The following is a 12,771-nucleotide window of genomic DNA, read 5'->3' on the forward strand; positions in this document are numbered from 1 at the left end:
GAAAATTGTATATCTATAATGAAAATATAGTAAAGGAGTTTTCATTAACACATTAAGAAAATGTATTTCCAACACACCCTTTGCACCCTGTTTGTTGGCCATGACAAGCCCTATGCATTCCATTTCTGTTCCCAGCTCTTGGCCCTGACACTTCAGCTTTGGAGTTTTCAATTCCTTTTTAATTTTCTTTCCCCGCCAGAGTTGCTGATGGAATGATCAAAAGTATATTATGGCAAACACTTCAAGCTCTTAATTTCTGTCACAAACATAACGTAAGTAACATTTTCTAATATATTTGTCAATTTATTCTTTTCTTCTCAATAGCTCAACGATCTATTTAAAGAGCCAAAGACGGAGGGAAAGGAAAAAAGCTACAGAATGTGGGAAAAGCAAGTCATGGCTTTTTTTCCCAATTTCTGTAAGAACCAGATTACTAATTCCTTATGAATTAAAAATTTGTATAAACTTGCTGTTCCTTTTGCTATCCTGCTGATGATTCCTGTGGTCATATTTAAATTGAAATAAGTTTGCAGGATGTGTAACTCCCCATGGCACTTGATTTGATTTTGTTTTTGTTTTGTTTTTTTAATTTTTTTTAACGCTTATCTATTTCTGAGAGACAGAGACAGAGTGTGAGCGGGGGAGGGGCAGAGAGAGAGGGAGACACAGAATCCGAAGCAGGCTCCAGGCTCTGAGCCGTCAGCACAGAACCCAAAATGGGACTCGAACCCACAAACCGTGAGATCATGACCTGAGCCGAAGTCAGTCGCTTAATCGACTGAGCCACCCAGGCGCCCCAGTTTGATTTTGTTCTTATGTTTCTTGAGTCTTTTATTCTCTAACAGTCCCCCTTCCTCTATCCTTTTTCTAAAATGTTTTCATTATTAGTTTTTTACACCCATAGTTTTCAAACTTGAGCATGTATCAACCCCCTTGGAGGTCTTATGAAGACAGTTTGATGGTGACTTTTGAAATCTATTATTTCTTCTGCATTTATGAATTCAAATTCTATGGAGAACAACCTACCCTCATGGACTCTGGCTACTGTAAAATACCGTCAGAAAAAAGATGTGATTATTTCCTTTACTTGTCAGTGCTCATAGTGATAAGTTGTTATGTTAACAACCTCCAAGAGTGAATCATGAAGGGTTTGGGGTGGAATGCAGGCATCATTTCAAATTTATGGGTTTTAGGGGCGCCTGGGTGGCTCAGTCGGTTAAGCATCCAACTTCGGCTCAGGTCATGATCTCGCCATCCGTGAGTTCGCGAAGGCCCCGTCTCGGGCTCTGTGCCGACAGCTCAGAGTCTGGAGCCTGTTTCAGATTCTGTGTCTCCCTCTCTCTCTGCCCCTCCCATGCTCACACTCTGTCTCTCTCTGTCTCTGAAAAAATGAAGAAACCTTAAAAAAAAGTTTTTTAAAAACAAATTTATGGATTTTATATATTGATGTGTTTCAATCCTTTGCTTTCATCATTCTCTCTGATGTTCAAACTGTCCCATCTTGGGCCAGTGGGAGCTTCTTTAAGTTGGCTTCTGGGGACTCTTGCTATAATGATAGTTTTTAAAAAATAACTCTAGACCTTTTGAGTTGGTGCCTAGACAGAGGCAGTGCCTGCTCAAAGGTACAGACTACCTTATGGTCAATTTAATGCCAGCAGAATGTCTATCATTGTCTAGGATCGCTGGAAAAGAATGCAAAATCATGGAAATGGATTTCAATACTTAGTGGAAGCTTCCTTTAGTTGTAAGGAAGTTAATGAAGAGTTCATTAGGATCAATCAGAAGCTTATATTTTGTATTAATAAAGTATAGAGAGGTGTGCCTGGGTGGCTCAGTCGGTTAAACGTCCAACTTCGACTCGGGTCATGATCTCACAGTCCGTGAGTTTGAGCCCCGCATCGGACTCTGTGGTGACAGCTCAGAGCCTGGAGCCTGCTTTGGATTCTGTGTCTCCCTCTCTCTCTGCACCTCCCACTCTCACACTCTCACACTCTGTCTCTCTCTGTTTCAAAATAAATAAAAACATTAAAAAAAAATTTTTTAAGTATAGAGAGATAGTATTCACAAAATACATAAGCCTGTTCTTCACGATGCAAACTGTGCTTTTAAATACTTACTAAAGATGATGCTGAATCAAAACCACATCTCTGTTGCTTCCCACCATGATATCAGAGGTATTACAGTTTACCTAAGATTACTGTAGGAGTCTTATGGATAATTAAAATGACTTTTAAAAAATTCTATTTACCATAAGTGTTTGTACCCCATCCTTATATAATCAGGCACTTACCTGTGTACTAGGTTATAAGCCTGAATGCAGTATCTGGACTGATTTATCTCTGTATCTCTTTAATACCTAGCCTGGGTCTTTTTATATAAAAGGTTCTCACTCAATAAATATTTATTGAATAACTGGGTGAATGAATGAATTAATCAGACAGTCAGCCAGTCAGTCAATCAACTTACCTACATGATTGTGACTTACTATTTCACAAACCCAAACATTATTATAACTCAATGCAACTGCCATCATTTCTCTGCTTGGAACAACATGTTCTATATCTTAAGCTTTAAAACCTCCAATCAATTATCTTTGACCTTTATTTTTTTTATGTTTATTTACTTATCTTGAGAGAGAGAGAGAGAGAGCACAAGTGGGGAGGGGCAGAGAGAGAGGGACAGAGAGACTCCCAAACAGGCTCAACACTGTCAGCACGGAGCCCGATGCACAGCTTCGGGAGATCATGACCTGAGCTGAAATCAGGAGTCAGTGCTTAACCGAGTGAAGCCACCCAGGCACCCCAATCCATGACCTCTATTAAAAATTGATATTTTTTTCAGACAAACTTCCCTCCTCCAACATAGGAATTACTTTTGAACTCTGTTTATCTCATTTTTTTTATGCACTGGTAAGCCTTTGTGTATCTTTTTATTTTATCACTGAAATGCATGCAAAGGAAACGAGTTAGGTCATATATAAGACCATGACTACCTTATTATCCCCAGAGTGGTGATCCTAACCCAGACAAGGAAGGTTAAAGTTATAAGGGATTGAGGCCTTGTTACTCAATGTGTGCTTCACAGAGATCCCCCGGGAGCTCTTTAGGAATGCAGAACATCAGGCCCACCCTAGATCTACTGAATCAGAATCTGCATTTTAACAAGATCTCCAGGAGATTCATGTGCACATTAAATTTTGAGAAGCACCAGACTCGAGAAAATACCTACTCATTTTGTTCTTTCTTACCCTTTAATATTGCCAGGATAAGTTATCTAAGTGACCCATTGAGCATCATTATGAACGCATGGATTTTTATATACTTGATATAATAGACAAAAAGAACTTCATCTCAAAACGACAAAACTACAGTGACTTTCAAAGACGTGTGTCTTTGGGGCTGCAACATCCATCATCATCTTATTAATGTTAACGTTCTCATTGTCAAGAAGGAGGTCCCTTTCCTCACTGCTGTATCAGTATCCATCTCTAAAGCTCAAAGAGAACAATCTTCTCAAATAATAGTAAACTTTTTGAGAGAGAGAGGGAGAGAGAGAGAGAGAGAGAGAGAGAGAATCCCAAGCAGGCTGCACACTCATCTCAACCATGAGATCAGAACCCGAGCCCAAATCAAGAGTTGGACGCTCCACAGACTGAGCCACCCATGTGCCCCACAAACTATTATTTAGGGGCATCTGGCTGGCTCAGCCAGTGGAGCATGTAACTCTTGGATCTCAGGTCATGAGTTCAAGCCCCACATTGGGTATAGAGATTACTTAAAAAACAAAATCTTTAAAAAAAAAAAAAAAGAATAGAAAACCATTATTCGATCAGGTTGTATAAGAAGCAATTTGTAGAAGTTTCTGGAGATGATTCTTAACATTGGGGGTCATGGATACCTCTTCTTGTTGGCTTGTGAGCCAGTAAAAAAGAGATTATACATTAGCCACAATGACCCAACTTGAGCAACATTTTCTAAAAGCCGTGTATGCAACCCAAGTTACTGAAAGGACCTGCTTCTGTCACACTGACAGGCAGGTTTCTTGCTCTTTGGTGGAAAGTAACCTGATTGCAAGAGGCCTGCAGAGTTTGCACTGAGTGTGGCTTTGCAGCGGGGAAGCGGATGCTGTCTGCCTAAGCATCTCCCCTTCTCCGTGCTGGACTTCTTACTGTTCCGGGGATTTTTACTTTTTTCTTCTTCAACATCCTATTCCTCTTAATAGTAGTCTCTCTTACCTGCACCTACACCAATGATTTTTCTATTTCTTTGGGACACATCAGTGCTTCGTTTTTGCCTTTGTATTTTTTGGTTGGAAAATAAATTGCTAAAAATTTCACATGGATTTGCATTACATCCAAAAATCGTATTTAAATAGGCCAAAAGTCAAATGTCAGTGTGAGCCCATTTGCTTGGTAATGCCACACATAGTCCAGAAGTTTTAGAATATGATACAAACTCTTTTAAGGGACATAACCTGTTCCTAGTAAATCACCAACTATTGTGAGTATGACTCAGCGTTAATTCAAGTTTCATAAATGTGTTGCTTAAAAGGTCAGACGTCAAAACTGTGTTGGTTTATATTACAACAATGTATTTTTTTAATTAATATGCAAGGCCTTAGGACTTTAAAGAGACCTAGAAATTTCTCCTGTTAGTCATATAAATTATGAGACAATTGATAATAATTGAGACCAAATAGGAACCAGCTTCTACTACCACTGCCATTTTTGTGACCTAAAATGAATTTAGGACTCAGCTTTTTCTCTTCCCAGATAGCTATCATAGAAGCAAAGAAAAATTATTGCAAAATTGCTATTTTGGCAGGAATATATAAAGGGACTGACAGCACAGCAGAGAAGTGAGGCAAAAGGAGTGGATGATTGTGACGCTTAATCTAGAGACCCTGTCAGTGGCCATCTGCAGTCACAAGGTTGTTGCAGGAATGAATTCGTGGGCAAGTGCTCTGAAAAGGACAGAGCTCTGTATGAGGGCTGAGCTGTAGAAGAAGAGGGACATCATTTCTAGCTGTTTGCTTGTTCGGGAAGGAGGCACAGAAAGATAAAGTTCTGAAGAATAGGGCCCGAGTTGTGTTCTGGGCGAGAGGGTCTCCATTACATGGAACAACCATTTCTGGAACAGTGATGAGTGAGGCTCACTCAGCCTGCCTTCATCCTTACCCCAGCTTGGCCCTCGCACATCCAGCGAGGGGCACCTGCCCCATCCAAGGCCATTACAGTGAGGCAGCCAATTGTACGGTCTCCGCCTCTAGAGGGATAGCGGGAGCCTGTCGGAGGTGACAGCGCCTCACGGTGGTGTCCCGCTCTCCCAGCGGGAACCTGGACAGTGCTGGGTGGGCATCTCTCAGGAGAGCTGCTGATCCTTCCAGGTTAGCTCGTGCTGAGGAAGAATAAGTGGTTCTCATCCCCTGATGCCGAAGGCTTTAGTGTCTCTCCAGAAGTAGGTGACCATACATCTCAGCTTTCCCAGGACAGTTGTGGTTTGTTTCTGTTGTCCTGGCATACTTACTAACAGAGCCCCTTTCACACGTCCCGATTCAGGCAACAAATAATATGGTCACTCTAATTACAAGCCAATTTTTAAGCGAGTTTGTTGTTGTTGTTGTTGTTGTTGTTGTTGTTGTTATCATTCAGATCTTTTCCCAGTGTCTCAAATCTGCAATACTTATTCAACCTAGATTGTGATTCTTGGCTGGCAGGAGTTATTAGAGCTACACGGAGTCTAATCTCATCTAGGGCTTCACCTCTTCTGGTTTAAGTAGAGTGCAGTAAAAAGTGGCAAAAATACTTGTGTGACCCCACCTTCTCCAAGAAAAAAAAAAGTTTTCATATCTAACAATTATGATGTCAATTTCTTCACTTATATAGCAGCATTTTGACTTTTTTCTTTTGTTACGGTAAGATTTACAGGTGGAAATTTGCCCACTAACGTTCTTTTAGGAAAATGAAGGAAAAGCGTATTTGTTTGAATCTCATAGGCTGTGTTTATCATTTAAACTAATAGTTAATGTTTATGCTTTGTCGTTTTGATGGCTCAGAGAAATGATCCAGTGTTATCTTACAGTGTATTCACAGAGATGTAAAACCTGAAAATATTCTAATAACTAAGCAAGGAATAATCAAGATCTGTGACTTTGGGTTTGCACGAATTCTCAGTAAGTAGCATTTTTTTTTTAAGTTTATTTATTTTGAGAGGCAGGGGTGGGGGAGAGAGAGAGAGAGAAAGAGAGAGAATCCCCAAGAGGATCTGTGCTGTCAGCACAGAGCCCGATGCAGGGCCCAAACTCACAAACTGTGAGTTCATGACCTGAGCCCAAATCAAGAGTCAGAGGCTTAACTGACTGAACCATCCGGGTGCCCCATAAGTAGCAATTTTTTATGGACTCATCCAATGCAGAGGATTATGAAATGATATAAGATCTTACTTTAGATACTGAATGTATGCTAAATGTGATGTTGTTATTATTCAGAGAGGAAGAGTTCACTTTTACCTTCTAGCCAGGACATGGGTTTGCACCTCAACTGTGCTCCACTCCACTAGAATTTATTGGATGTCACATGTATGTGCTTTGCCTTGTAGAGAAGAGGAAAAGAATTATAAGATGTATTTCTGCTCTTCATGCACTTATAATTGAAGTAAAAGAACCAAAAGAATAATACAAAATGATTCGCAAAGAGGTACCAAAGTGAGGGTCCAGATCCTTCCCTGGAGAAGGTTCCCTGTGTGCTAGAGAGGTCGGGAAAAACTATGTAGTTGGTAAGACTAGGAGAGTAAATGGAAAATTAAGGAGAGGATTCAGAGACAGTGCTAAGAAAAGGGAAGTCATCCCAGTCGTGGGGATGGGGGTAACCAAGGGGAAAGGGGAATAGACCATTATTTCTCCCTGAATCTAGAACTGCACCGCAGGCAAAACCTGTATTTGCAACAACTCATTGGAAGGCAGGTGTGTCCATAATCGGGATCCTGATAGGACCAGACACAAGGGGCTTCACAATGCACTAGGAAGTTGTTTTCAACCTGAAGTTGCACTACAGAAATCCTCATTCCCACCTGCCTCTCTGTGGGGGATGATGTAGAGGCTCACTAGCTGAGGGACCCCCGGGAGTTGAACTTACTGACCGAGTGCACAGTGGAACTATTTACTCAATCAGTGCCTCACCGCATCAACGGTTAGGAGTGCTGTGGCCTCCGAGTTACTGAAGCTTACCTGAATGCCTGACCTGCTCTCGGGAGTAGTTCATGTGTCACAAGAATGTGACCCACCTGATCTGATTGACGCATTTGCAGTTCCAGGAGATGCCTACACTGATTACGTCGCTACCAGATGGTACCGAGCTCCTGAACTTCTTGTGGGAGACACGCAGTATGGCTCTTCAGTAGACATATGGGCTACCGGTTGCGTTTTTGCAGAGCTTCTGACAGGCCAGCCACTGTGGCCCGGAAGATCAGATGTGGACCAGCTGTATCTGATCATCAGAACACTGGGTAGGAGTTGCATTTTATGGCTTACAGAGTTGCTAAATTGTTATAGCAATGGTACATTCCTGTAATGCGCAGCAAGAGCTTTCTTGCTCCTCCAAAGTGCTGCTCAGGATGCTTGTTCTGGGTTGTAGCCAAAGCCCAACCATTTTCTCAATGTGGAGCCATAACTCCTCGCACTGAGGAGTTTTCAGATTCCTTTCCAAGTCAAGCCAATTAGCCATGGAATAAACCACACACTTACTTTCCACATCAGGCTAAGATAGGGGATATGAGTCATCCGCATAGAGCTTACTCTAAGAGAGGTTTGATCAAATGTGATTTCTGCCCACTGTAAAAGAGGAGTCTTCCCCCTTTACTGTGGAGCAGGGGTCAGCAGACTTTTCTATAAAGGGCCTGATGGTAAATATTTTAGGTTTTGTAGGCTCTACAGTCTCTGTTGCAACTCCTTGACTCTGCTCCTTTGTATATAGCACTTAAGAATTTATGGATCACTGGGGCGCCTGGGTGGGTCAGTCAGTTAAGCATCTGACTCTTGATTTCAGCACAGGTCATGATCTCTCAGTTCATTAGATCGAGACCCTCATTGGGCTCTGTGCTGACAGCACGGAGCCTGCTTGGGATTCTCTCTCTCTCTCTCTCTGCCCCTCCCCCATTCTCTCCCTCTCAAAATAAATAAATAAACATTAAAAAACAAGAATTTATGAATTACTTTCAAACACATCATCTTTACCAGTCTTAAGAACAACCCATGCTGGGGCGCCTGGGTGGCTCAGTCGGTTAAGCAGCCGACTTTGGCTCAGGTCATGATCTCACGGTCCGTGAGTTCAAGCCCCGCATCGGACTCTGTGCTGACCGCTCAGAGCCTGGAGCCTGTTTCAGATTCTGTGTCTCCCTCTCTCTGACCCTCCCCCGTTCATGGTCTGTCTCTCTCTGTCTCAAAAATAAATGTTAAAAAAAAATTTTTTTTAAAAAGAACAACCCATGAAGGACATTGTAACATTGTTTAATCTTGCCTATGTTACACATGCGGAAACTGAGGCTCGGGAGCTTCCGTGATTGGCATACAACAGTTAAGTGCACAATAGGAATGCGACTTAAGCGGCCTCTTTCACAAGCTTCCACGCGTGTCAGCATCCGTGGCAGGTGGAAGAGGACATCAGCCAGAAGTGGGGCTGTGGCTTTTCACACCAACAGCATGGATGCAAGGAAAGCGGTACATGCACACACAAGATGGGCATTTCCGTGTTCCTTTGCCGCAGGCTCTCCTGGCAGTCTGGCTGCTGGGCGATGGGACCACTGCTGTTTGGTCTGATGCACGTCCCTGTTTGGTTCCAACACAGGGAAGAGAATTCTACAGCTGGAGAATTCTACAGCATGAAAACTGTGGGGGAGACTGTCACCACAGGCCACACCTTAGGTGTGTATATACCTTAGGTATATATTGTCTGACTGATTTCCTGAAAGGCGTGTGGAAATTTACCTGATGCAATCATTAGACAGACTTGAGTTCGAATCCTGGGTCTTTTAATGACCATGTGACTTTAGACAGGTTATTAAACTTCTTTTTTGTAAGTTTATTTATTTATTTTGAGAGAGAGAGAAAGAGCATGCACCCAAGTGGGAGAGGGGCAGAGAGAGAGAGGGTAAGAGAGAATCCCAAGCAGGCTCCATGCTGTCAACAAAGAGCCCCACGTGGAGCTCGATCCCACAAACTGTGAGATCATGACCTGAGCCGAAACCAAGAGTCAGACGCTTCACCGACTGAGCCACCCGGGTGCCCCGGGGTTACTAAACTTCTGAGCCTCCTTTTCCTCACTGGTGCAGTGGAGGTGAAAAATAGCAACCACTGTAGATTGCTATGAGATCACGTGTGTAGAGCCCTCAGCATGGGTTTCCTACCTCCTCTCTTGGTGGGAGATGAAGGGCAAAGAGAGGTGCACGGAGAACTGACCTCCCCTGAGAAGGCAGGATTTTGTAGCAGTTCAGACCTCCCCAACCTGAAAGGAACGATCAGGCTCAGCATTTCTGGTACATCTGGACCTCAGAAGTTAACCATTTAAACACTTTTATTTTTATTAAATTTATCATGAGTTACATGGTTTGTATTTTACAGGAAAACTAATCCCAAGACATCAATCTATCTTCAAAAGTAACCAGTTTTTCCATGGCATCAGTATTCCTGAACCGGGAGACATGGTAAACTTGCTCAATTTTGGATATTTTATTATTTGTGTTGCAGCCTTCTCTAAAGGGGGATTTTTAAAAATATGTATACTTTTGGCTCCTGTTTTCCTTCTAGAACACACGGACACAGATCAAAGAAGTTCTGTAAAGCTACACATATTAACCAAGAGAATGCTTTAAAAGCCTACTTGCCCTAAGTTAAACTCACAGTTAAATCTGAAGTGAAAGTATATTTAATTCCTTACATAAACACCTTGATCCTTTTTTTTAATGTTTATTTATTTTTGACACAGAGAAAGAGAGAGACAGGACGTGAGTGGAGGAGGAGTAGAGAGAAAGAGAGGGAGACACAGAACCCGAAGCAGGCTCCAGGCTCTGAGCTGCCAGCACAGAGCCCGATGTGGGGCTCGAACTCACGGACTGCAAGGTCATGACCCGAGCTGAAGTCGGACGCTTAACCGACTGAGCCACCCAGGCGCCCCATCACCTTGATCCTTTTAGTCAAAACACTTAGTACCTTTCTCTTAAACAGTACTTACCTACCGTTAGGTACTTACTGTCATCTTCTTTATTTTGAAAACACGCAGCCTCTATTTTTTCAGCTTGTAAAACAAAGCCCAAATCAATAAAAGCCATTTCTCCATAGCAGATATTTGCACATGGAAAGTCCTTCTACAAAGTGATCCTCATTGTGTCCAAATCAAAACTCCGAACCGCATTGATCACTGCTAGGCTCTTGCTGTGGTCTCTGCCTTTCTTTGGGAATGTGTCAATGACTTGACCCTCTTATTCTCTATAGACATTGATTTCCTACCTGTGTTACCTAAGTGTGGCCTATGGTTTTTAAAGCTCCATGTGGTTTAAATTCTGCCCATAGGATGAAAGGGCAAGAGGTGTGTGCCCACATTCAGGCTGTGTTGGTACAAGAGGGGTGCAGGGGTGGGGTGATCTGGAAAGCCACTTCATGATTTATGACACATGTGAACAATCTGAGGTTTGAATGGTCCCAACTCTCTCTCTAGCCACCCTTCCATTTTAGATTTGGTATTTCATATAATACTTCGAGATATAGATATAGATACAGATATAGATATAGATATAGATATAGATATAGATATAGATATAGATATAGTTATAGATATAGACGCATACATACATACTAGATTTCTTTTTTATATTTGTTAAAGCTTTTAAGAAATACAGCAAAAGGTTAAAATTGAATTAACAAGGCTAGAGGTTGAATTACAGAGGAATATTTATATAATGTATTTAATTTTAAAGAATGAAATACACATTCACAAGTACACGCTGCCTTGTTAAAGGGCACTATTACCGTTTATCTTTGAAGCTTACCCTTCCCCAGGTGCTCCTCCCTCAATCCCATCCTCTTCCCTCCCTACTATCCTGAATTTTGTGTTTAGCATTCTGTTGCTTTTTTTTTTAAGTTTTTAAAAATGTGCTTAAAATTTATTTTTAAATTTTTTTTATTTTTTAAACATCTAAAAAAATGTTTAAAATTTATTTTTTAAATAAATATAAAAAAGTTTTTATTTTGAGGGAGAGATGGAGGGAGTGTGCTCACAAGTGAGGGAGGGGCAAAGAGAGAGGAGAGGGAGAGAATCCCAAGCAGGATCCATGCGTGGAGTCTGAGGCAGGGCTCTATCTCACCACCAGGAGATCATGACCTGAGCCAAAATCAAGAATCAGACACTTAACCAACTGAGCCACCCAGGGTCCCTCATTCTGTCGCTCTCTGTAGTTCTCACACATGTAACTCAACATATTTGCATTAATGCACAAAGGGTCCCTGTAACAGATCTGGCACAGATCAGATATTAAAGTACTGTTGTAGAAAAAATAAAATAAAACAAAATACTGTTGTAGGATTTCAGGGACATTTGAAGGTCACGTTTATAAAGCATCAATTGCAAGACATTGTGAAATTAAGAAAATAATTCCAACTTTTGCTTTTTAAACCTTTACACTACAGTGCAAAATTATATAAAAACAGGACTTTTTAAAAATCCTTAAAAGGAACCATCTAACCTATAGGGGAAAGTCTTTTACCAAAGTGTTCTTATTGCTAATGTTTTCAAAACTAAATATAACTTTGTTGTTGTGTAACATTGAAATTCTTTATTTTGTTTTCTAGGAAACTCTTGAAGAAAAGTTTTCAGAAGCTCATCCCATGTCTTTGAATTTCATGAAGGTACTTAAGAATCAAGTATAACCATTATTGACTGTTAATTGTAATAATTGAAGCTGGTAATTCTGGGAGGGGTTGATGGTAGGGCAAATAATGCCAAGGTAGGATGTAGTCATTGAAAATAATAAGGAACCGTAAAATAATTACAGTTAAAGGAACATCAGTAGTTGAAGCTGTAATCTTTCTAACATGTCCATTAAAACTAGTTGAAGACAAAAGAGTATAATTAGTGTTTGCTGTGATGAACACCATTACTGCTTTTGCATTTATTAGGAAATTTACTGTTAAGTCAGTATATTCAGACTATAGAAATTTATGAGGATGAATGTACTCCTTAAATTTGAAGGTCTAGAATTGTACTGTCCAAGATAGTAGTCACCAGCTACATATTACTATTGAGCACTTGTAATATGGCTAATTAGAATGAAGATGTACTAGATTTCTATGAAAATAACTCTAAAATAATATTAAATATTTCAATAAGAATCTTTAGGATATTAATTACATGTTGAACTGATAATGTTTTGGATACACTGGGTTAAATACAATTTAAGATCATTTAAAAAAATTAGTAGACCAGGAAAACACAGAAGACATGCAGACACCAGAAATAGCCCCTACACTATGCCCACAAGAAATAGTCAAAGGATGAATTCTAATAAAAAGCAGAAGAAATTCGCCTATTACGAGTCTGCCATTCATGCTTGACCAAAGGATCCAATGCTAGAAGGTGTGACTCTTACATCCACCATGGATTCTAAAAGCTCTTAGTGGGATACAGATGGAGATATCAGTAAGGATATCTATCTTTAACAACCAATTAAATTCTATCTATAGCCGTGGCTTCAATACTATTCATCAGAATGACTACTCATCAGAATG

General features: G+C 40.8%; 1 protein-coding gene across 4 annotated transcripts in view; it reads left to right on the top strand.

Moving 5' to 3' along the window:
- CDKL4 (cyclin dependent kinase like 4) overlaps positions 1–12,771 on the top strand; it is a 60,467-nt gene that overhangs the window by 30,749 nt on the left and 16,947 nt on the right. For all 4 annotated transcript variants that reach the window (XM_053890988.1, XM_053890987.1, XM_053890986.1 and 1 more), the window contains 5 exons: positions 200–272; positions 6,081–6,171; positions 7,305–7,502; positions 9,613–9,695; positions 11,836–11,892. In XM_053890988.1, coding sequence (XP_053746963.1) covers positions 200–272; positions 6,081–6,171; positions 7,305–7,502; positions 9,613–9,695; positions 11,836–11,892 — 502 coding nt within the window. The remainder of the gene's footprint in view (positions 1–199; positions 273–6,080; positions 6,172–7,304; positions 7,503–9,612; positions 9,696–11,835; positions 11,893–12,771) is intronic.

The sequence above is a fragment of the Panthera pardus genome, unplaced genomic scaffold, assembly GCF_024362965.1.
Source record: "Panthera pardus isolate Hobbes unplaced genomic scaffold, ASM2436296v1 HiC_scaffold_26, whole genome shotgun sequence".
Classification (NCBI taxonomy): Eukaryota; Metazoa; Chordata; class Mammalia; order Carnivora; family Felidae; genus Panthera; species Panthera pardus.